The sequence below is a fragment of the Odocoileus virginianus genome, chromosome X, assembly GCF_023699985.2.
Source record: "Odocoileus virginianus isolate 20LAN1187 ecotype Illinois chromosome X, Ovbor_1.2, whole genome shotgun sequence".
In the NCBI taxonomy this organism is placed as follows: domain Eukaryota; kingdom Metazoa; phylum Chordata; class Mammalia; order Artiodactyla; family Cervidae; genus Odocoileus; species Odocoileus virginianus.
In genome coordinates, this window is record NC_069708.1 from 10,732,253 (window position 1) to 10,757,903 (window position 25,651).

Genomic DNA, 25,651 nt, shown 5'->3' on the forward strand with positions numbered 1-25,651 from the left:
TTTCTCTACTCACTATTCACTAGACTGAAATCAAGGTGTCAGCTGGCTGAGTTCCTACCAGAAGGCTCTGAGAAGATTGTACTTCTAAGTTCATTTTGCTGGACAAATTCTGATTCCTTGTGACTGTGAGGATGAGGCTCCCATTTCTTGTTGGCTGTTAGCTAAGAGCCAGCCTTTGCTCTTAGAGGCCCCTCCCTCTGGTTCTTGCATGTGGACATCTGCATCTTAGAGCCCTCTTTTCACATTTGGAATCCCTCTGACTTCCCATTCCACAGCTTCTCAGTATCCAACTTCATTTTCTTCCTGTTTTCAAGGGCTAGGTGACAATTATGGGCCCACCCAGATAATCCTTGACCATCTTCCTATTTTCAGGTCAGGTGATAAATAACTTTAGTTCCCTCTGCAAAGTTTAATCACAGCACTACCTCAATTAGCATTTGATTGAATAAATAAGGTCTGGAAATCTGGAGGCAATACCTTTAGAATTTAGAATTGAATGATTACTGCCTAGTTTTCCAACATAAGTACTGATGTATACCTATAGATCACTTCATATATATCCAGATAGAGCCCATTCAAGTATTAAGTATTAACCCATTCAAGTATTAAGTATTAACCCATTCAAGTATTAGGTTTTGCTGTATTTTATACAGTTTTGAAGCTAATCCAATAATCCTTGCTTCTTGATAGGCGATCTAGCCACTTGAGGATAAATTTCAAATGTACAAGCTATGGTCATTCAATGAATAATTTACTCCAAGGATGACATTTTCACTTTTTTCCCAGTGATGGAACTGGCTTTCATAGGTGACTTACCCTTGTTTCCTACATTTAGGAGTAGTATTTCAGGGACTCACCTGGTGGTTCAGTGGTTAGGACTCGATGCTCCCACTGCAGGGGGCATGGGTTTGATCCCTAGTCAGGTAACTAAGATTCCACATGCTGCACAACATGACATAAATGAATAAGTATTTTATGATAATTGCTGGAGAGAACAAATTGACATATTTTTCTAGAGTGTTTTTTTTTTTTTTAATTTTATTTAGAATCCAATTGTTAATTTCTAAGTTCAGTCAAGGAGGTACTGAATCTCATGGATATAATACTATAGGGCTAGAGATCTCTATTTGACTCTTAGCTGCTTTACTTTAGCCATGGCAGACTTGTCACCAATTTTTCTGATTTTCATCTTCAGTTGTTAACCTGAAAACTAGGTTCATCTCTTGGTGAGTGTTGAGTCAGTAGACGCAACCAAGCCAAAGATCAGAAGAAGGAAGTATTTATTATTACTTGCAGCAAGTAAGGAGAACGAGCTTCTCAGATGACTCAGTGGTAAAGAATCCACCTGACAATGCAGGAGATACAAGAAACATGGATCTAATCCCTGGGTCGAGAAGATCCCATGGAGGAGGAAATGGCAACCCTCTCCAGTATTCTTGCCTGGAAAATTCCATAGACAGATTGGCAGGCTGTAGTCTATGGGGTCACAAAGAGTCAGACATGACTAAGCTCTCGCACAATTAAGGGGAACACCAGGGATCTTTCTCAAAGCATTGTCTCCCCAACCAAAATTGGGGAAATTTTAAGCTAAAGATACATGAGTATTCATGAGGGGGCTTGAGCAGAGGAGAATTCAGCATAGTATTAGGGGCAAAGGTCCACAGAATCCAGCATCAGTTGGAGTCAGAAGGATCAACATCATCTTCCTATCCTCCACCTTTGTCGGGGCCTTAGTTCCTGTAGAACTCAAATATATGTTGCTAAGTATGTCCCTTGAGGAACTAGGACCCTCCCCATGGCTCCACCATTATTCCCTCCCTTAAGATCATTAATTACTGAGACCTGTTCAAGGGTGAGCACTGTAGCCAGGCTCAGATAACAAAATGGCTCAGACCAAAGCTGATTCTTTGTCAAGAAAGCCATTCCTGGTTATCTTTTGCCAGGGAAGCCTTAACCTATCTGCTTACATAGTGGCCTAAGTATCTTTTATCTTTCTTTTCACTCCTTACCCCCATGATACCCAGATACACATCTTCATCATTTCCTGTCCTATCTGTTGAATTACTTATTCATTGGCCTGCCTGCTTCTGGTTTCTACCCCATATAATACTTCATAGATACTTCAGAGATTCTATAATTCAACTTGAAATTTAGGTAATCTGCCAGTGTTCCCCACTGGCTCCAAAATGGCATTCCAACTCCTTAGCTTGACTGTCAGAGTTTTCCATTTTGTGACTCAACTCTACCTTTCAACCTCATTTTCCATTACAGTCCTCCATAGAAGCCTTAGGTCAAGTAGTAGATGAACATATAGGCCATATTCTAAGAATGGTCAATAGGCCTAGTAACTGGGATAAAGGGTTTGTATAAACATTGCACATGGTTGTGATTGTTCTGAGGTCTTTCTTTTCCACCTTCAACATTCTATTGATTGTGAAACCCAGACAGGTCCTTCTACCACCTACCTTTTTAATTTGGCTCTTCCTCTTGTCATTGATCTTGTCATTAGTCTTATCATTGTCATTGGTCTTGTCATTGCCCTAGCTTGAGTCTTGCTATCTCTCTCCTGGACTATTGCCATGGCCAACCTGTCTCTTTGTCCCATTCTCTCTTTAATCCAGTCATTATATTACATCAGGATATCATTCTAAAACAGAGTGTGATCACAGCCCCTTTATAATTCAAAGCTTTACATTTGTTCCCCATTGTTTCCGCTGAAGCTTATTTATTCACGAATGCAGTGGTTAGGACTCCCCAGGAGACACTAGCTGTAAAGAACCTGCCTGCCAATGCAGGAGACATAAGAGTTGTGGATTTGATCCCAAGGTCGGGAAGATCCCTTGGAGGAGAGCATGGCAACCCACTCCAGTATGCTTGCCTGGAGAATCCCATGGACAGAGGAGCCTGGTGGGCTACAGTCCATAGGGTCGCAAAGAGTTGGACATGACTGAGGTGACTTAGCACATGCCATGGTTAAGAACTTGAACTATAGCATAAAAAAGAATGGAATAATGCCATTTGTAGCAACATGGATGAACTTAGAAGTTATCATGCCAAGTAACCCAAATAGAGATAGGCAAATATCATGTGATGTCACTTATATGTGGAGTCTAATCTATGACACAAATGAAATTATTTACAAAACAGAAAAAGACTCACAGACACAGAGGACAGACTTGTAGTTGCCAAGGGAGTAGGAGAGGGATGGATTCAGAGTTTGGAGTTGATAGATGCAAACTATTATATATGGGATGGATAAACAACAAGATCCTATTGTATATCACAGGAAACTATTCAATATCCTCTGATAAACCATAATGGAAAGGAATAGGGAAAAAGAATGTATGTGTTTATAACTGAATCACTTTAAAGCAGAAATTAGCACAACATTGTAAATCAACTCTAACTGAATAAAATAAAAATTAAAAAAACAAACAAAAAAGAAGTCGAGCTGTAGGTCAGACTGCTTGGGTTGGGATCCTGGCTTTATGTGTGAGACACATCACTTTATTGCTCTGTTTCCTCATCTATAAAATGGGGATAATCATGTTTACAGAGTGGATAAAAATATAGTAAGTATGAAGAGCAATTAGCAAGTACCTTGTATATAGTACATGTTCAACTAACAGTGAATTATGATCACCATAAATTACTCCAGGAGTGAGATGGACTCTCTTAACTGGTTATCTTTTACTCAATTAGGGGTTTTTGAGTTAATTATTTGGCTGAACAGTTGAATTCCAATGTTCTCCTCTTTTCTTTTGAGTAGGCAGCTAAGGATTGTAACTGGTGAGTGGTTTTTTGAAGAAAAGGCAAAGCGTTTCAAGCACGTCAATGTTCTGGGCACTGATGTTGTCCGACAGTCCATCTTAAGAAGAAGTCCAGGTAACTAAAGCAAAACTGCTTTAATCTTCATTTTGGTGGGCTAAATAACTTCTCTATATTATGTATCAAAAGACCACAGTTGAATTTCTTCTGTTGAATCCCTTAGATCATTTCAAAACTTGGTGGCATCAAATCTAAATCTTCAATTCATACAAGGGAAGATGAAGTTGGTAGAAAATGAAACCCACAGTCATTTTTCTCATATGTGGCACAGTAAGGTTTTCAGGAAAGGCATTGCTTTTCATCACAGACAGTTCTTTTCCTGAATGCACTTCTGATATTTTACTAAGCAGTTAAAGTAACATAAAACAGATGCCTTACATGATTCACATTGTGGCAGAAATCTTTGGTTTTTCAATAAGGGTGTATTTCAGATTTCGTTTAAATGTTACTTTTTCTCATCCAGGGATTATCAACCAAGGCCTGATATGTTGTAATGTGCCCCCTCCCCCAATCAGGCTAGGGAAGTGTTTGGAAATGCTAGGGGCCCTATCTGGTTATCCCAATGACTGTGGGGGATCAGAGGCATTGAGGGATGCTAAATGGCCTGAAATGCACAAGGCAGTCTCACTCAGTGAAGAATTATACTGTCACCAAATGCAAATACAGTAAGTTCCCTACCTATGAACCTTCAAGTTGTGAACTCTCAAACATGTGAATGTACATTCTCATGTCCAGTTAATTCAGATGTGAATGAAATCACAGCTTGCCCTTCATCTCCTGTTGCTGACCACCCTTCAGCTCTGCCATCTCCCACTTCCTCCCCCTCCTCCAGTTACTAATTCTTGCCTGTTCACTCAATGCCAGCCCCTATATGCTAGCTGTTGAACTGTACTACTGTACTAATGTGTCTTGTTTTTGTATTTGTTTTTATGTGTTATATTACACATAAAACTATGACACATAGAAGTATTACAAACTTCTCACATAAATAATAGCCAGTTACATTAGTTGGGTACTTAGGCTAACTTTGTTGGACTTTCGAACACACTCAGAACAGAATTTGTTCATATGTAGGGATTTACTGTTAACACCCCACTTTGAGAACGCTAGTCTGTGCATTCAGACCACAATTTAACTCCTTAAATATTGAGTGAAACGTATGTTTAGAATCATATTTCTCATCTGGGCTACAGTAAAGGTGGAGCAGACATCTATGGGTCTGTTCCTAGGGTATCTCACCTTTCACATACTGGAGAAAAATGCCCTGATTTTGAAGCCTGGTTAGGAGGCTTGGACCTGTTTCCAATGTCCCCTCTTGGTGTCGCACTAGCAAGGAAGGGCTTTCCCAGAGGGGTAACCCTGGGATTAATGCCACAGAGAAAGCAGAGTCAAGTTACAAGGAAGCAGTTAGTTCTGGCTGCTTCCTCCACTCAAACCTCAGTAGTGTAGACCATCAGAAGGTGTGTGCACAGCTACTCACCCTCCCAGGAAGTCTGGCTTATATGCTCCAAAATAATGATATTGTTTCTAGAATCCCATGCTACAATTCAGCCTCTAGGTATTTGGAGTTCTTGTGAACCTTGGGTCCTCTGCCCTAAAAATATTTGTAGAGGAAGGATGTTTAAGTCCTCCATCTCTACAAAGCTTATCTCAGCAAAACTCCCACAGATGAGTCCCAATCTTAATCTTCATTTAACTGTGGAACACTGGACAGATGAAAAAATACATGTGACTGGGAAACATAAGATGGAAACATCATTGCCAGTTACTTTGACTTCTCTGCCCTGTGTTAATGTAGAAACATGAATGAAGACTAGGAAATAGCTTTCGTTTCTTGCCATTTTGTATGTAAATTTGTCTTCTGATTGTTTTTAATGAGGAGATGGAGAAATACAAAGCCAAGAACAAACCCGCCAGAACACAGAAAAGTCAGATGCTTTGCCTTCTGCTGGGCAGAAGGCCAGCCACGATGGACCCAGAAGAAAGGGGTAAGACACAGCCTCTTCACGGGAATCTTTGATCCTTGTTCCAGTCACCTGTGACATAGACAGCCCCCCCCCCCCCCCGGCCCCCGCTGTTTTGGAAGTCTAGTGTCACTTAAATGGCCCAGAAAAGGTCAGAGACTCGACGGAGGTAACATTCTCTTATCATTTGCCTCAGGAAATGCAGTTTTAATTACTTTCACTTTTAGATAAAGGTCCCTTCTGACCTGAACCTGTGAGGATTTTGCTTTCATTTGACATATCTGATCTTATACCAAGTGAATCCCTTTATTTCTCAGTAGAAGGCTTCATGCTTGGGCCAATGTTGCCTGTAGGAGGTGACAACTACCTTTATTGTAGTCGACACCAACCCCTCCACCCTCCCCAACCTGCCCAACCTGAGTGCTGATGTATGAAACAGCCAAATCCAAGATTTCTTAATAGGGCTTAAAACACTGTCTCCCCTGTTTAAAATGCAGGTCTCCTTAAGGAAGGAACCATTTGGCCACCTCACTAACTTCATTCAGAAAGCAAATCTATATGTCAAGTACTGAGAATAGGAATGGGAGGCCAACAGGGAAGTGCTGGGAAACTGGAAACGAGAAGGTTCCATCAGGGAAGTCAACTGGCCCCCAAAATGCAGGTTATAAGGACTGAAAGGCAGGACTTCCCTGGTGGTCCAGTGGTTGAGACTTTGCCTTCCAGTGCAGGAGGTGTGACTTCAATCCCTGGTCAGAGAGCTAAGATCACACATGCCTCATGGCCACAAAACCAAAGCATAAAACAGAAATAACATTGTAACAAGTTCAATACAGGCTGTGATAATGGTCCACATCAAAAATTAAAAAAGGATCCCAAGGGCAAAGTGTTGCTTCATAGCCCTGCCCGTTGCAGTCTCTATAGTCTCTATTTCTTAGTCAGCTGGTGGCCAGTTTTATGGTCCAGGTAGTGAGAATCCTAATCTATACCAAGTGGCTTTATGGTTTGCTCTGAGTAGTGTGGGGCTTCCCTGATGACTCAGCAGTAAAGAATCCACCTGCCAACGCAGTAGACGTGGGTTTGATCCCTGGGCTGGGAAGAACCCGTGGAGAAGGGAATATGGCAACCTACTCCAGTATTCTTTCCTGGGAAATCCCATGGCCAGAGAAGCCTGGTGGGCTACAGTCCATGGGGTCACAAAGAGTCAGATATGACTGAGCACATACACGCACAATGGGTAGCATGGCTTTGTTCTCAGCAAAAGCCAATGTGAAAGGCTGCCAGTCCCTGAGCCTTCATCTGTCTCTACAGAAAGTGTATTTTTTTTTTCTTTAAAGAATCTTTTACTATGAGTAGGCATGAATCCTAAATGTCATTTGACTCAAACACTCATGACTAACCATGCCATCGTTAATTAGCAGTGATGAATGGGAAAGATAGCTAGGGGGGCCATATGTCCTATATCTTGAGCCTTCCTACCCTTCTAAACCTATTTGTGTCTCCTTGGGGCTCCCACAACGGCTTGTGCCTCTGCATCACTCTTGATTTTGCACTCTGACATCAACCCCTCCTTACACAAGAATGTCAAGCAAATGAACTGATCTCGCCGGATACACCCCCTCTCTCCCCTCCTTTTAATTGTAAGCTCTTCTATTGGCTTTTTTACTTTTGTGCTGCAGTATTCAGCATGGTGCCTGGCCCATCAAAAGCAATCAGTGATCTGATTGAATTTGGTTTGTAGCCCACAAGGGCCTCTAGGAGGTAGAATGTGTGGACCCCAGGCCAGACATCACTATGTGGGTTACAGAATGGTGAGCCTGGAGCTGGGAGACTGTAAGGAGCTAAACAGTACCGTGAATGATATACATCCTGAATTGTCAAAAGAGTCCTAGTGCTGGACTGAGCTCTGCTGAAACTCCAAACTGGGATCTGATTGTTCTGTCGTCAAAGAATGTAACACCTAGTTGAAAAGAAAAGGTTCAAAGATCCACACTTGAAAAGTTAATAATGTAGAGAAGGGTTTTAGGAAAATCTAAGATGGCAATATGAGCAGCCTGATAGCCTTTTTGAAACATGGCAAGAAGTTTGTTGTTGTTGTTTAGTAGCTCTGTCATGTCTAATTCTTTAGCGACCCTGTGGACTATAGCCCGCCAGGCTCTTCTATCCATGGGATTTTCCAGGCAGGAATACTGGGTTGCCATTTCCTTCTCCAGGGGATCTTCCCAGCCCAGGGATTGAACCTCTGTTTCTTGCATGGCAGATGGAATTTTTCCCACTGAGCTACCAGGAAAGCTATATGAATACAAAAGATATAATATGGGAATAATTAAATATTAGATTATAGATGTTAGGAGGCACAGGGACCATTGGGAAAGGCATCAAATTCTAAGTGGGACTTGATGAGGAGCTTGAAAGAGGGAGAGGGCCCAGGATAACAAAAGAGGAGGAAGAGTGAGTTCACATGGAGGAGACATTGGAAGCAGCTGTGCAAAGGTAAGGACATGTACACAGTGGTTCTCAAAGCAACATCATTTGACATGATATTAAGTGCTATTCTCACCTAAAATGTAATTTTCAGGCAGATTGAAGCTTCTGACACTTTGATGAGACACTCCACCAGTGGTCTTTGAAACAGACAACTTGGCAGATCCTATTAAGATCATCCCAGTACCTCTGGAATAGTTTTTCCCCATGAGAAAACTATAGCCAGTAAAGTAAATGAATTGGTCTCTACTGATACCATCACAAAAGGATGCACTCTTTATGTGAGTGCATTTGAAAAGACCCATGTTTGAGGCTTTTGGTAGCTTGGATCATGACCTGAATGTTGGTTTCTGAAGAGCTCTTTTTGCTTAAGTTCCAAATAATTTGGGGAAATGGGAATGCAGTCAAGGTTCATGTGGTGTGAGCCATTCCATTGTTCAGACTTATTACCCCAGGAGCATGCGTGCAGTCGCTTATTCCTCAAGAACTGGCTGGGTTCTAGTTCATGCCAGGCCTCCCTCTAACTTCAGGGAGCCTGACAGGGAACAAGAGGAACAAGAATTGTCCTTCTCATGGAGCTGCAGTCTAGTAAATAGCTACATTAGTTGATCCCAGAGGATCATCATAGCTCTTCTGTCTGAGCAAGGTGAGTTCAAACTCCCCTTTTCTCAGCATTGTGTAAATAAGTTCAGCCCAGGAAGTGCTTCACCATTCTTAGGTGATAGTGGTGAGTCCCCATAGTCAATGATATTTTTCTTAGAAGGATAGAGCTGGTAGCTGCTAGCCTACCAACAGCTGGTATGGCTTTGGGAGAAGCCCCTTACCGCCTCTCCAGGTACCTTTGACACTCTGTTGCAGAAGCCATGGGGACTCCCCAGAATTGCTCAGCCTCAAGTCAGCTTCATTGAAGAATTGTATATTGTTCGAAGTACAATAAATGGTATTCTTAAAATGATATACTGAAGTGTTTTCTTATCTTCCTTTTAAATATATGTATGTATATGTGTAATTTCAGATTTCTTCTTAGCAAGTTCAGATCAGCAACCAGAGGAGAAATCATCACTCCCAAAACTGAAAGTGGGCGGAGCTACAGCTTGGACTTAGACAGCCACAATTTTCGGAGTTTAAAATCAGCCCCTGGTTCCGACAGGTAAGACACATAACAGATTAGCCAAAGGAAGAGACTGAGGGCAGGGTTGGTATGTGCATTCGTGCTCAGTCACTTCAGTCATGTCCGACTCTTTGAGACCCCATGGAGTATATAGCCTGCCATGTTCCCGTGTCCATGGGGATTCTACAGGCAATAATATTGGAGCGGGTTGCCATGCCCTCCTCCAGGGGATCTTCCCAACCCAGGGATCGAATCCAGGTCTCGCGCATTGCCGGTGGATTCTTTACCATCTGAGCCACCAGAGAAGCCCAGGTTTGTATATTTCTATCCAAACAATGCTTCTAGATACCTGTAATGTATTCCCTCTCAGAGATCTTAAACTAATACAGAACGTGAAAAGCCAGGAGGATAGTTTTTAGTTGAAATGGTAAGCACTTATATTTCTGGAATTACAGCTATCGAAATCACCTGTGTTACTTGCATGCCTGAGACTTGATGTTTTTTGGGGACTTAGGGCTGCAGTTAACATGGATAAATCCAGGAAAATAAATTGTTTTCATTGATTTCTTGATTTTTTCTGTTTAAGCTTTGGAAAAAGAAACCTCTAGGTGTCATATACATTCCTTACAACTTTAAAATATTAATAATAATTTCCTTTGAATTGCCTCAGAGAATTTCCATAAATTCCACTTCTTTCTAGTTCTACCACCTTTAACTTGTTATCAGAGGGCCAGCTCCTCAAATCTCCCATGCACAGAGCTATCACCTTGTCAAGAAAAGTAAAGAGAGAAAGGATAGCCAAGAGTTTAGTCAGTTCCTATCAGGCTGAATGTTCTTTATCCTGTTGGAACAGAATTCAAGGCCGATTTTCATGACTGGTATGTTATCAAAGGCATCGATGAGAAAAAAGATCTATCCTCATGGGTCATTAAGAGTGCAGGTACTGTCCATACCGATATCTTTTTCCCTGTAGCATTCCTACAAACTTGTGTCACTTTATGTAAAACTTCAAAGAAAAAAATAAGCATAAAATAAATCATTTCTCATCCACTATCAAAAGATGATGATTGTATTCGTTCCTTTCCAAATTCTCAAGAATGTAGCTACATTTCCTTTACGATAAAAAATACTTTAAACCCTGGTTGCATTTGTCCTTGAAATAATTCCCTTTGACTTCTCTTCGGGTGGCCCCATATCTTGTCCCACAAAACCTTATGTAGGAAAATCTCAATTTTGGTTTTGATTGCTGAGTTCCTAGCTCTCAGGGATCAAAATTATTTAGAGATGCTATTTTTGTTCAGCCTCATGGGGACTTGCTGGATGAACTATCTTGGCTCATATTTCAGGCTGGCATTTAAAAGGGATAATATATCTATATAAAGAGGAAAGATGGAGTACCCCATTCAAAACACTTAGTCTCCTGGCTCAATGAAGAAAATTAAATTATTCATTTTACAGTTACTTAAGAAGAGTAAGGGTCATACTCTCCAATATCACAGTGCTTACATGGTTGTTTCAGAATCTATTTGCCTGGGTTTATTCCTTGTGTCTTAACAACTTCTGTGTGTAGATACAGCTGACCCTGAAATAACATAGGAGTTAGTTGCACTGACCCCACCCCCTCACTTTGCCTGTCAAAAATCTGAGTATCACTTGGCAGTAAGCTTTTCCTATCCACAGTTCCTCTGTATCCTCATGCAGCTCCATATCCAAGGATTTACCCAACTAAGGATCCTGGAGTACTGTAGTATTTACTATGGGTAAAAAAAAAAAATCCATGCATAAAAAGAACCACACACGTAAAGCTATAAAGCCATATGGACATGTTTTACCAAAGACTGGTGTATTGACCCAGGTGTCTCTTGTTGTAAATTGGAAGGTTGTCCCTAAATAGACTTTATCTTTGAGATTATAAATGCCCAAGATCAATAGATAGAATATAATGGTCAGGGTGCTTTGGTTTAGAGATAGAATATATTACTAATAGTCAGGGTGCTTCGACTGAACCAGGCCAAGAACAATGTCTTCCCAATAAGAAGGAGAGTCAGGATGTTTGGGAGATCAGTAGAGCAAAATGTCCTTTTCCTGAAACATGTATTTATCACAATGATGACTCATTCATTAAAGGACTGCCACTGTGAGATGAGTTACATTATCCCCAAATTATTCCTTAGGAAGTGGGGGCAGGAGGTGGCCTATCTTTTCTTCACTCCCATCCCTAAAAGGTGTTAACTCCTTTTTTTATTTTCTTGGATCTGGAGGAATTCTGCAAAGCCAAGTAGTCAAGCTTGCAGACCTTCTTTTCTCATTAGGTTCTTGAAGCAGAACTGCAGCCTCCCCTGTAACAGCACATTCCCCAAAAGAGAATTTGCAAGATTCTGGCCTCTGCCATCTATTACCTGGCCTAGCTTAGCAGTTAATTCCCCCTTCTCCTCTTCCACGCATATTTCTTCATAGTTCATTGCTCTTTTCCTGGAGCAGCTGGGCTTGAGCATCGTTTTTAAAAACTCATATTGGAGTGGAAATGATTATTTTTCAGATGCCTGGTTAGACTTTATTTCTTTTCAGGAGTTTCAAAGCAGGGAAATGTATGAATGGCTTAGGCAAGGCGCAGCAGCCTCTCAGAGGAACATGGCAAATGGCTCTTCACTGGTTTCTTGGGACTTGACACATGAGACAGCTGAGTTTTGTTTTTTTTAAGGCATAGAAATGTGAGCTGTAATTAACAAACAGAATGCTCTTCAAGGCAGTGATTCCTAATTCATTTCACGCTGTGATGAGTTGTCAATGTGGTGTGATTTGTGAGATATCTATCTTAAATCCTTTAAAAAAAAAGTCTTAGCTAATACTGAAAAACAACAACAACAAATCAAATAGACTCACAGACTTTGAGAAGGAACTTACAGTTGCTAGGGAGATGTATGGGGGAAAGGGATAGTTAGGGAGTTTGGGATGAACATGTACACACTGCTATACTTAAATGGATAACCAACAAGGTCCTACTATATAGCACAGGGAGCTCTGCTCAATGTTATGTGGCAGCCTGGATTGGAAGGGAGGGGAGTTTAGGGGAGAATGGGAACATATATATACATGGCTGAGTCCCTTTCCTGTTCATCTGAATCTCACAACATTGTCTGCTAATTGGCTATACCCCAATACAAAATAAAAAGTTTAAAAAAAAATCCTACTCTCCTAGAAATGAATCCTCAGACAAGGATTCCTAAGTGAGTAATTTATTAATTGAACTGATTCTGGGAGCTACCAGTAAGGGAGTAAGTGACCTAGATGGGTGAGAGGGAGGTCCAAAAGGGAGGGGATATATGTCTAAATAGAGCTGATTCAATTTGCTGTAAGCAGAAACCAACAAAATATTGTAAAGCAACTATACCTCAATTTTTTAAAAAAGTGAAGAAGATGAGCAATTTGCTGTCTCTGGTGAGGTATAAGTTTGAGAACTCAGCTTAATCCTGCAAGGGATTCTGGGGTATAAAGTATTGGTATCTCTAGGTTTTTACATTTTGAGGAGCTGGACCATTGCACTTCTGTCCCAATAAGTTGTTGTTTATAAGTTCCCTTACATTGGGTTTCCAGATTTAGCAAATGATGATACAGGATGTCCAGTTAAATTTATTTTCAGGTAAAAAAACTTTTTAAGAAATACGTTTCAAGAAATCTTATTGGTATGTACTATATAAATAGTAGTATATTTTTATATTAAAAATTTCTTGATTGTTTATGTGAAATTCAGATTTAACTGAGGGTCAGGGGAGGCATACTTCAAGGCATGCTTGGCCTCCAGTGCTAAAGGCAAAGCTCTGAACATCATAAGTGCAAACCCTTAGCAGAAAAGTACCCAGAAGCTTGGGGTGGGTGGGTGGAGCCTGCTGCAAGAGATCTGAGGGAATCTGGAGGGGACCTCAATACTGTCCCCTAAAATACAGGAAGAGTGGAACTTAGAACTGAAAATTGATTTTGTTCAGTAAAAAGATGGATAAAGGATGCTGCTGTGTTTCTCAGCCGCATTTCTGTCATGACATTGGAGGATACGGCAAGTATTGAACCACAGGAACCTCTGACAACCAACCAGTTTCTCCTGTCCCCCAACCCCACCCCCTGCCCAAGCGCATTCTAGTTTTATCCAGTTGTTCTTAATTGCTCTATGGGAGCCCTGGGACTGACTGTCACAGTCTCTGTGAAGCTTCACAAGCTGATTTGGTTGGCTCTGATCCAAAAGCAGAAACCACACCATTCACCGCAGCTCTTACCTTCTTAGCTGGTCCTCATTCTCATCCCATCCCCCAGCTCCCTCCCTCTGGCTCACCCTCTCCCTCTGCCTCTGTCTCTCTCCCTTTCCTTCTGGTAAATAAGACATGTTTGGTATCTTAATGACTAAAAAAGTCATTCTTTCCTCATATCTATTATTTTGGGCAAAATAAGTTGATGAAACTCATTCTGTCATTATGTGACGCATCCTTTTTTCATCAAAAGTAAAATCATCTTCCTGTCCCCAATGTCATTTTCATTAGCATCTTTGAGATTAAGATGGCAATTAGGCAGCATCCTCTTACTACTATTTGAAATATTAGCAAGCCGGGAGTGTTTTAGCTCTGAGTCAGGACCACTTCCACAAAGTCAATACTGGTTTGTTCTGTGCAGTAGATAAAATGCTGGAGAGCTAGTTTCTAATGCTCTGAGCAAACTCCTTTCCTTACCAGGCTTTAAAAATTGTTCACATTTATAGTACATCTCTAAAAGGATGTCCAGTTCATTCTGTAATACTAGCTGTGAGAGTTTTGTGACGCAGAAGAACAATGGTTGTGAGGACTGTTCTCCAAAGGAAAATTACTTTCACCTCTTTCCTGTGCCTCTGCTTAACTTGTCCCGTGCTGATTCCTTTCTTCCTATTTTGACCTGCTTTGAGTAAGCTCAGCCCTTCTTAGTGGCGGCAAAGGGTGAGCAATTAAAGCCACGAGTTTCTTAAATACTAAGCCTAAAGCAATTCACAAAATCCTGGTGTCCTGAGAAAAATGACTCTTCCTTCCATGAAGTGATGGACAGGTCACAGAAGAGGTGAGAAATAGTGGAGTTATGAGTATGTGATTCACTTGAACTGTGGCTGTATCCGTTACATGAGGTCTAGAGTGGGCTGCCCTGGTGGCTCAGATGGTAAAGAATCTGCCTGCAATGTGGGAGACCCGGGTTCGATCCCTGAGTTGGGAAGATCTCTTACTTGCTCTGACTTGTTCTGTGCACAGTTGCTCTAGGCTCTTGGGATTGAAAAACAATCCTCTTGGGTAGAGTTGTGGGCGTTCATAGTGAACAGAGTTCTGTGCTGAAGGGTGAGCGCTGAGCGGGAATGGGTGGGACACTGCCCTCTGCTGCAGCATCCCCCCATAGCTGCTCTCAGACCTCCTCCAAAGGTGCAGTGTCTCACACCGCCGGAGCCTGTGATTTGCGTACATGTGACTGTGCATACATGTGACTTTCCTCATTATAAATGTCAATAATGTGAGGAAGTATGGAGATCGGGAGTTCAGCCAGACCCTTGACACCATACTTAGGTCGAACTACCCCTGGGTTTTGCGTTCTCTTTGTTAAATTGGAGTAGAATTGCTTTACAATGTTGCGTTTAGTTTCTGTGATACAACAGAGTGAATCGGCTGTTTATGTACATAGATCCCCTCCCTCATGGACTTCCCTCCCTCTTCCACCCCACCCCTCTCCATCATCATAGAGCACCGAGCTGATCTCCCTGTGCTACACGAGAGCTTCCTACTAGCTCTCTGCTTTACACACGGTTGTGTATATGTGTCAATCCTAATCTCCCAATTTGTCCCACCCTCCTTTCCCCACTTCCATGTCCACATCTCTGTCTCTATTTCTGCCCTGGAACTAGGACCATCTGTACCAGTTTTCTAGATTCCATATACATGCATTAATGTGTTTCTGTTTCTGATTTACTTCACTCTTACTTAAGGTGTATTAGGTGACACGTTACATGCTCAGGGTAGCTAAGACAGAGTAATGGCCTTTCTTCTTCTGTTAGATCATTGAGGGGTAGAGCTAAATGACTTGCTCACCTATGCATTTTATTTACACAAATAAATTCAACATATAGCTCTGCCAATGTTATTGGCCTGGTACTATATGTGTTCATTTAGTTGCTAAGTTGAGTCTGACTCTTGTGACTCCATGTACTGTAGCCTGCCAGGCTCGTCTGTCCATGGGATTTTCCAGGCAAGAATACTGAAATGGGTTGCCCTTTCCTTCTCCAGGGGATCTTTCTGACCCAAAGATGAAACCCGGATCTCCTGCTTTGCAGGTGGATTCTTTACTAATGGAACCACCAGGGAAGCCCCATAGTACTATATGCCAAGTGGTAAATGTGGAAGTTCTTAGACAATGCTGCTTTTCTATCCCTTGGGGAACTTCCAATTTGTCAGGGAAGGTTGGGATGACTAAACAATTTCAAGACAATATGGTATCACTACAAACAAAGCTAGTGGAGGTGATGGAATTCCAGTTGAGCTGTTTCAAATCCTAAAAGATGATGCTGTTAAAGTGCTGCACTCAACATGCCAGCAAATTTGGAAAACTCAGCAGTGGCCACAGAACTGGAAAAGGTCAGTTTTCATTCCAGTCCCAAAGAAAGGCAATGCCAAAGAATGTTCAAACTACCGCACAATTGTACTCATTTCACATGCTAGCAAAGTAATGCTCAAAATTCTCCAAGTGAGCCTTCAACATTTTGTGAACCTTGAACTTCCAGATGTTCAAGCTGGATTTAGAAAAGGCAGAGGAACCAGAGATCAAATTGCCAATATCCGGTGGATCAAAGAAAAAGCAAGAGAATTCCAGAAAAACATCCTCTTCTGCTTCATTGTCTATGCTAAAGCCTTTGACGGTGTGGATCACAACAGACTGTGGAAAATTCCTCAAGAGATGGGAATACCAGATCACCTTACCTGCCTCCTGAGAAACCTGTATGCAGGTCAAGAGGCAACAGTTAGACCCAGACATGGAACAACGGACTGGTTCCAAATAGGGAAAAGAGTACGTCAAGGCTGTATATTGTCACCCTGCTTATTTAACTTATATGCAGAATACATCATGTGAAATGCCAGACTGGATGAAGCACAACCTAAAATCAAGATAACTGGGAGAAATATCAATAACCTCAGATATGCAGATGACACCACCCTTATGGCAGAAAGTGAAGAGGAGCTAAAGAGCCTCTTGATGAAATTGGAAGAAGAGAGTGAAAAAGTTGGCTTAAAGCTCAACATTCAAAAAATGAAGATCATGGTATCCGGTCCCATCACTTCATGGCAAACAGATGGGGAAGAAGTGGAAACAGTGACAGATTTTAGTTTCTTGGGCTCCAAAATCACTGCAGATGGTGACTGCAGCCATGAAATTAAAAGACGCTTGCTCCATGGAAGAAAAGCTATGACTAACCTAGACAGCATATTAAAAAGCAGAGACAAAACAAAATAAATAAAAAGCAGAAGCATTACTTTGCCACCAAAATCCATATAGTGAAAGGTGTGGTTTTTCCAGTAGTCATGTATGGGTGTGAGGGTTGGATCATAAAGAAGGCTGAAGACTGAAGAATTGATGCTTTTGAACTGTGGTGTTGGAGAAGACTCTTGAGAGTCCCTTGGACTGCAAGGAGATCCAACCAGTCTGTCCTAAAGGAAATCAGTCCTGAATTTCATTGGAAGGACTGATGCTGAAACTCCAATACTTTGGCCACCTGATGTGAAGAACTGACTCATTAGAAAAGACCCTGATGCTGGGAAAGTTTCTAGGCAGGAGGAGAAGGGGATGACAGAGGGTGAGATGGTTGCATGGCATCACTGACTCAATGGACATGAGTTTGAGCAAGCTCCTGTAGAAGGTGAAGGATAGCGAAACCTGGCATGCTACAGCCCATGGGGTCACAGAGAGTCGGACATGACTGAGTGACTGAGCAACAACATGGTATCATGATAAAAAGATAATCTGCGTGCTATGGAAAAACTAGAGACAGGCGTTTATCCATCCAGAAGAATCAGAGGAGCTTCGAGGAAATGATCCCTAAGCAATTTGAAGGAGTGAGAAGGACGTGGCCACAGAAAGAGAGGTGAGAAGAACATCCTAGATAGAGGAACCAGGAAGTTCAAAGGAAAAGATACATAAAGCAATTTTGCATGTGCTAGAAAATGAACAGTTCAGGGTTTTTTAAAAATATATTTTAATGTTTCTTTTTCATCTTTTTTATTTTTATTCGTTTGTTTATTTTTGACTTTTCTGAGTCTTTATTTTTTCATTTATTTTTAGTTGTAGGCTAATTACTTTACAATATTGTAGTGGGTTTTGTCTTACATTGACATGAATCAGCCATGGATTTACATGTATTCCCCATCCCAATCCCCCCTCCCACTTCCCTCTCTACCCGATCCCTCTGGGCCTTCCCAGTGCACCAGGCCCAAGCACTTGTCTCATGCATCCCACCTGGGCTGGTGATCTGTTTCACCCTAGATAATATACATGTTTTGATGCTGTGCTCTTGAAACATCCCACCCTCGCCTTCTCCCACAGAGTCCAAAAGTCTGTTCTGTACATCTGTGTCTCTTTTTCTGTTTTGCATATAGGGTTATCGTTACCATCTTTCTAAATTCCATTGAGTCTTTCTTGCTGCATGTAGGTTTTCTCTAGTTGCAGTGAGTGAGGACTACTCTCTACTTGTGATGCAGGGCCTTCTCATTGTGGTAGTTTCTCTTGTGGAGCATAGACTCTAGAGTACTTGGGCCTCAGTAATCATGACTCACAGGCCCGGTTGCCCTGTGACATGTGGCATTTTCCTGGATCAGGCATCAAACCTGTGTCCCCTGAATTGGCAGGCAAATTCTTACCCAGTAGACCAGGGAAGTCCCAGTTCAGAGTTTTTAGAGTGTAAAAATGAAATGTGCTTTTCAAAAGAAGAGATGGAGAGCTTCATTGAGCAGGATGTGGATGACTTTTGATACCTTGATAGCTTTTTTCTTATAAGCAACACAGCATCCCAGGTAGAACAAGAGTTTAGGAAATCCAAACTATTGGGTTGGCCAAAAAGTTCACTCAGGTTTTTAAGGTTCTTTGGAAAAACACGAGCCAAGCAAACTTTTTGGCCAACCCAATACTAAGTACAGAGTAAGTGCTTCTTCCATTTAGTGGCTGAAAGCTTAATTCTGCTAAATATTTGCTTTCCTTGGTGTCTAGAGGTGAGGGCAATTGACTTTCTCACTTATAATTTCTAGTCCACCCAATATTTGTCATGGCTGCTGGCTTCTCGTCCAACTGGCTTCCAGCCATTCTTTAAAAACAAGACATGGGAACAGGATTTTGTTGTGATTGTGAATGACAAAATATTATCAGACTGAGATTTCTACTTGTCCTTAATTTCTTTTTCCTCATACCCAGAGTCCCTCCTACATGATGACTGTTTCTTCCATTTTAGAGAGTCTTTTTAAAGAAACGAGATATTGGGGAATACATGTATATCCATGGCTGATTTATGTCAATGTATGACAAAAACCACTACAATATTGTGAAGTAATTAGCCTCCAACTAATAAAAATAAATAAATAAATAAATAAATAAATAACCATAATGGAAAAGAAAAAAAAATAAACGAGATGTTTTGAGGAAACCCTAAACATTTTAAGACCATCAAACAAATCAGCTTTTGTTTTAGTAAATTGAATGATCAGGGTTCTTTATGTTCTTAACACTAATTCATTGAATACCTCCCACATTGTATTATATTTGTCCTTTCTCCAAAAAGGAAAAAGAAGGAAAATATATGCTACTCAGACACATAAAACCAGTGGTTTCAGAGGAAACTGCAGCAAGAGAAATTGCTTAATGAATTTCCAGTTCTTCTGTATTTCCCTGCTTCCCTAATTCAGTGGTCAAGAGCTCTTAAAATGTTTCATTTGTGTGTAAATATGGTAAAGAGTCTACCTGCCATGCGAGAGACCTGAGTTCAGTCTGTGGGTTGGTAAGATCCCCTGGAAAATCGAATGGCTACTCACTCCAATATTCTTGCCTGGAAAATTCCATGGACAGAGGAGCCTGGTGAGCTGCAGTGCATAGGGTTGCAAAGAGTCGGACACGACTGAGCGACTAACACACACACAAACACACATGTAATGTTCATTGCTTTGAGATGTATTGACCTCTCCAAAAAGTTTGGTATTTATTTATTTATTTAATTTTTGACCACCATTCATGGCGTGCAGGATCTTAGTTCCTCAACCAGGTACTGAGCCCTCACTCCATGCAGTGAAAGCTTAGAGTCCCAACCACTGAACCACCATGGAAGTCTCAAGAGTCCGGTTTTTAAGTGGAGACACACATACCTGTGTGTTCGTGAGCCTGTATTCTCAGGCACACACACAGGGGTCAACAGACGTTTATGTAAAGGTACAGATTGTTCCCCGGTGGCTCAGTGGTAAAGAATCTGCCTGCCAATGAGGAGACACAAGTTTAATCCCTGGGTCAGGAAGATCTCCTGGAGAAGAAAATGGCAACCCACTCCAGTATTCTTGCCTGGAGAATTCCATGGACAGAGGAGCCTGGTGGGCTACAGTCCCTGGGGTCAAAAAGACTTGGACACAACTGAGCGTCCAAACAACAACAGATGCTTTATATTTTGGGGGTTTGGGGCCAGATGATGTCCGTCTCAACTACTCACTCTGCTGTTGAAGTGTCAACTGAAAACAAAAACAAGAAAAACACAACCTGAGAGCTGTGAGTTAACGTTTATTTGGGGCAGAATGAGGACTACAGCCCTGGAGACAGCCTCTCAGATAGCCCTGAGAAACTGCTCCAAAGAGGCAAGGGGGAAGGTCAGTCAGTATTATATTTGATTTTAGTGAAGAGGGTACATGCAGTCAAATACAGATTTTGGCAGAAGATTGTTGCCAGTCAAAAGGAACAGATGTCACTATTAATGATTTTAGTAATTTTATAGATACAAGGCACAGAGTGCCTCATTCCTGATCTCCACCCTGGACTCCTTTTAGGGTATTTGAAGGTCAGTGACCACAGTGGCTAAGTGATTTCATTCTTATAGAGGCAAATGGCAAGTGCCAATTTTTAGTTGGCAGTTTTGTAAAAGCAGCTGTATACAATGTATAAAGTGAATGTGAATGCCTGCATATTAATAAAAGTTTATTTATGGCACTGAAATGCGACTTTCACATAATTCTCACATGTTATAAAATATCCTTCTTCAGATTTTTTTCAACCACTTGAAAATGTAAAATCACTCTTAGCTCACAAGTTATACAAAAACAGGTGGTGACCCCACTTCCAACCAGGAGCCATAGTTTGCCAACTCTTCTGATGCCACACATTTACTCACTGACGCAGAAAGCATCCTTCCATTCATCACATTCTAAGCCATGAGGATAGCTCAGGTCTCTTGATGCGAGTAGTGTGCTGAATAATCGTGGTATGAGAAGGAGGAATAGTACAGTTGGAGATATGCCTGAGATGAGTGAATTTAAACTCATCCACAGAACTTTGCTGGCATCCAGTGGTTAAGACTCCACGCTCCCAGTGCAGGGCACAGGCTCGATCCCCGGTCAGGGAAGATCCTACTTGTTGTGTGGTGTGGCCCTATAGAAACAGACTCATCCTCAGTTGAATCCAGTGTTTCTTAGCTTTGGCTACATATTGCAGTCACTGGTGATGGGGGAGTGGTGAGTGGTGGTAAAGCATCTTGTTGCCTAGATCCGGTGCCCAGAGGGTCTGATGTGGTTAGTTTTGGGTGCATCTTGAGCTCGGGGTTGGTTAAAAGCTCCTATGGTGTTTCTGATGTGCAGCCTAGGGTGAGGGCCCCTTGTCTCCCATAAGACAGTGGGGAGAAAGAAGTTGCAGTTGGGGATCACCAAAAACCGGAAGGTTGAGCCTCGTTCAGCTTTTTTCCCTTTTGTTTCTCATTTTTAGCACCTCTTTCTCATTTAACAGGCTCGCTTCACTTTCTAATTACAACCTCTCTTGCCTGTCTCTCAGGTGTTTTATTTCAGATCTCCAATAACTAAAAGGAGTTAGGAAGGCATGTAAACTGCAGAATGAATATCGTGTCATCTTAGTGTCATGTTATGTCCTAGCCTCATTGTCCCAGTGAACATGGTATCTTGCAGATTAATGCTGTCTTTGGCTGATCTTTTACAAAAACCCTCATTTTCGCAGGCAGGCAGAGGCTCAACCTTGTCAGTCTGCTCTGGGAAGGTTGAATCCTGGGAAATTCTTTGCAGGCTTCAACTCCTGGGAGACCACACTGTAAACCAGAAAAGGAACTTGTTCAATTAGAGTTTCTGTCCCTTCTCCTTGAATTCTTTACCTAGAAATTGATATATCTAGGAAGCCATTATCAAGGTTTGAGGCCAGCATGAAATTAGAGATAACGTAATGGAAGCCTTTTTAAAAGTAAGCTAAAATAAGGGAAACTCTTTCCTGCCCTAGGAAATGTATCTTTCAAGTAATTCAGGATTTCCAAGCTCCCCAGACAGTGTCACATTCCCCATACTTTGGGCCTATTAGGTCGAAAGGAATGTATCCCTTTCTTGTCAATTTTTCCCTAAGCAGATTTTAGCATCAAGGTTTGTTAGAATTGATTTCTAATATTTCTAATTTAAATATCACTAACATGATATATGGATCCAAAATAGCTCTTTCTTAATTGAACTTTAAATTTCTCTAATTTTGACTTGAGGAGGCTTTTATCCTCTTCTTATTTGAGTGGCAACGATTCACATATTTTATGTCAGATTTTGTATAACATCTGAAAGAGTTGGCACACAAGTATTTATGATATTCTGCCTCATTAGACTAAATCTTTTTTAGTTTGATCAAATGAAGCATTCAACTGAGAGGAAAATATTATTAAGAAGCTCACAGTAAATGTCAGGGATAAATGTGAAAGTGTATGTCATTTTTAAGATAATGCTTCTGACAACAGTAATTTCGAATGGCTGGCTTGTGAGCACAAGACTTTTTTTTCCCCTTATTACAGGATAGCCTCTTGAACGTCATCAACACTTAATCAACTTCTGCTAGAGCTTCCACATAAATGGGACTTTGGTTTCTAGGAAGGTTAATCCATGGTGGAGACTTTTCCAAGACCACCTGGGTCTGGGAGGACCTTCATCACAGACATAAGCAGAAATACCCACACAAATTCCCTTGGATCATAATCTCTTGGTTCATTTCTGCAAGATTCAGTCCAGTCCTTTTTCTTTTGAGACTTTACCTAAAACAGTATGGCGGCTCCGATGGTAAAGAATCCACCTGTCAATTCAGGAGACATGGTTTCAATCCCTGGATCGGGAATATCCTCTGGAGGAGGAAATGGCAACCCACTGCAGTATTCTTGCCTGGAGAATTCCATGGACAGAGAGCCTGGTGGTTATAGACCATGGGATCACAAAGAGTCGAATACAACTGGGTGACTAACACTCACTTTTTTTGAGTTGAACATGCCTGAGTGACTTTCACTTTTTTTTTTTAAACTAAAACAGTAGGGAGAGACTTTTTTTTGGCAGTATTACTGTAAGAATAAAGAACCTCTGGGCAGTGTACAGCATCCCTGGGTAGGTCTCTAAGTCCCATCTCCATTGAACTTGTGAGAAAGAACAGCATCACTTGGGAAAGGTATAAACATTGTTAACTGTTGCCAAATGTAGAAATATTGCACCTGAGATAGGAGGACAAGGAAATCACCAAAGAATTTCAAACTGTATCAGTCTATTTAATCCCCAAATCTTATTTTCTTATCATCAGACACAAAAGACACAGTCATAGACCCTTTCTGAGCAGAGTCCATAGTACTATAATTTATTTAGACCGCCAGTTCTAGAAAGAACCTGCCAGGGACTGTTTCTGTGTAGTATTGAAGGACTGCTACCCAGAAAATTTTCCGAGCTCTCTTAATCAAATTCTAAGAAACTAACTCCAAGCTCTCTCAATTCTTTAATTATCTTCTCCTTGATAGCATTCCTCTTCTAGATTCTATCCATGTAGAACCTGCCTGGTTGTAACAATTTGATTGGCAAAATGATGCATAAACAATTTAAAGAACTAGCATGAGCTTGAATGCTGTCTTTGAATAAGCAGATAATTCTGTTTTTATTCTGACTTCATCATATGTTAATACTAACTCTGTATGTTATTAATACTAATTCTGTATGCATGTGTGGAATAAGTGCCTAACCTCTCTAAGCCTCATTTTCTTCATCTGTAAAATACGAATGTTCATACCTTTTTTTTTTTTTTAAGGAAAATAAATGAATGTTGTGGAATGGAGACTGTCAAACACCTAGACAATATTCAGTAAATGCAGCTGCTGCTTGCATAAATCTCGAGAGTTGTGGTGGCTGGTTGTATCAATCAGGGCCTGTTTTATTTTGGTGGCTTCTCTGGTGCACAACCTTGAAAAAAGTTACAAGCTGTGATTAACAGCTCCAATGTTTATTGCTTATTCTTTCTTCTGCCAGATTTTTCTTCTACTAATGACCCATGTGCCATCATTCTCTTTAAAATATGCCCTTCCTTTATTCCTATAAGTCTCTCCTCCAGTTGGCTCAACTGTGAACTCTAACCACTATTAACTGTCACTGTTGTGCTTTAATAAGAAGATGTTTATTATTACAGGTACACTTATAAATTATTAAAATAGTAACTGAAAGAGTGAAATTCACAAGGGCTTACATTTTACTACTGAGCATATTTTGTGCTCACTGATGGCAAAGAATGAAAGGACAAACACCTCCCTTAAACTCTAATTTGTCAAAATTTATTTACTTATGAAACTCCATTTAATAAGAAAATTGCAATCACCTCCAGGCAGGAACTGTTTTTTTTTTCTCATGAATCATTATTGAATGGAATTGAATCCATTTTAGCAAACATACAAGTGAATCCAACTTATTTACAAAAATGTCATTATTTTTAGCCTTCATTTATTAAATGTGCACCATGAGCCAGTCACTAAAACAGTGAGAAATAAAATATAATTGCCAATCTTTGATTAACTATGTACTGAGTGCATCCTTTGCACCAAGATATTGTGAAGGTGCTGGAGGTGTCATGGTAAGTATGTCATCAGCTCTGTCCCCAAGGAGCCCATGTTGAAAGAGGTCCCAAGGCCCATGTATCTGTTAAGTAGCCAAAGAAGACATTATGTAGGCAACTTCTACAGAGTCTGGCAAAGACTGTAAGTCATGGGGAATTGAGTAGAGCAGAGGTTGGCAAGGCCTGTGATGGACAGAGAAAGCACATTCAGGGAGGCTGGACTTCATTTGGCCCTTGAAGGATGGGAGGATTTGGATAAACCGAGAATGACAAATAAGGCTTATCGGGTGGGGGAGAATGTGAGCAAAAGCCTTAGAAGTGGAAGCAATAACACGAGCAAGCGTGGTGAATTGAAAAAATAGTTGGCGACCTGGGCTGGCTAGAAGAATACTGCTGAGAAGTGGGAAAAGAGCTGGAGAGGTAAGTTCAATTACGAAGACGCTGGAGTCAGACAAATGGCGTTGAACCTCATGAGCCCTTGAAGGTACCAATGTGTTGCCATTGTTTTCTGGGGAGTTTTCCCTGACTATTTCTTTGGTCACTGCTCTACTTCCATTTTAAAATCAGAATGTTTTTTCTCATTTAGGGGAAGCACTGGTTCATCAGATTTCAATGAGCCAGAAGCTGGTCCTGGAACTCCGAAGAGTGTCCGGAGCAGTGGCGTGACCCCAGGCACTCCGAGGTCACCGGCCCCCAGCACCCGCAGCGTGACCTCAGTCAGCAGTCGAGTAAGTACACAGATGTGAAGGAACAGCTCCATCTGGGACTCAGCCTCACCACCGAGGCATGGCTAGCCTTCAGCTCTCTGAACCTGAGAGCCTGCTGTTGATCGTGTTTAACAGTAATAGATGTTTCTTGCTCAGAACTGAACCTCCTACATCCATAGCTCATGGCAGGAGGCCTCAAGTGTGAAGGAAAGGGAAAGGGCAGTTTCAGAGGTGGAATTTGTTTAATGGGGGTTTCAATGGCTACATGGTTTCAGTAAAATATAAATCATGTTTAGCACTCTGTGATTTTGATCATTCACTTTATTTGTCAAGAACTTGACTGTTATAAAATGCTGCCAACAGATTTAAATTAGGAAAGGTAGACTCTTAAAATATTTTTATAATTTTCTTTTCAATACATCTGTTAAAGAGTCTGCACATCACAGAAATTT

The 25,651-nt window shown here is 41.2% G+C and overlaps 1 protein-coding gene across 1 annotated transcript in view; it reads left to right on the top strand.

The window, feature by feature from the left end:
• The window catches only part of SYTL5 (synaptotagmin like 5), a 376,311-nt gene that overhangs the window by 301,669 nt on the left and 48,991 nt on the right, over nt 1–25,651 (top strand). The window contains exons 13-16 of the mRNA XM_070461916.1: nt 3,770–3,885; nt 5,708–5,816; nt 9,289–9,423; nt 25,079–25,220. Coding sequence (XP_070318017.1) covers nt 3,770–3,885; nt 5,708–5,816; nt 9,289–9,423; nt 25,079–25,220 — 502 coding nt within the window. The remainder of the gene's footprint in view (nt 1–3,769; nt 3,886–5,707; nt 5,817–9,288; nt 9,424–25,078; nt 25,221–25,651) is intronic.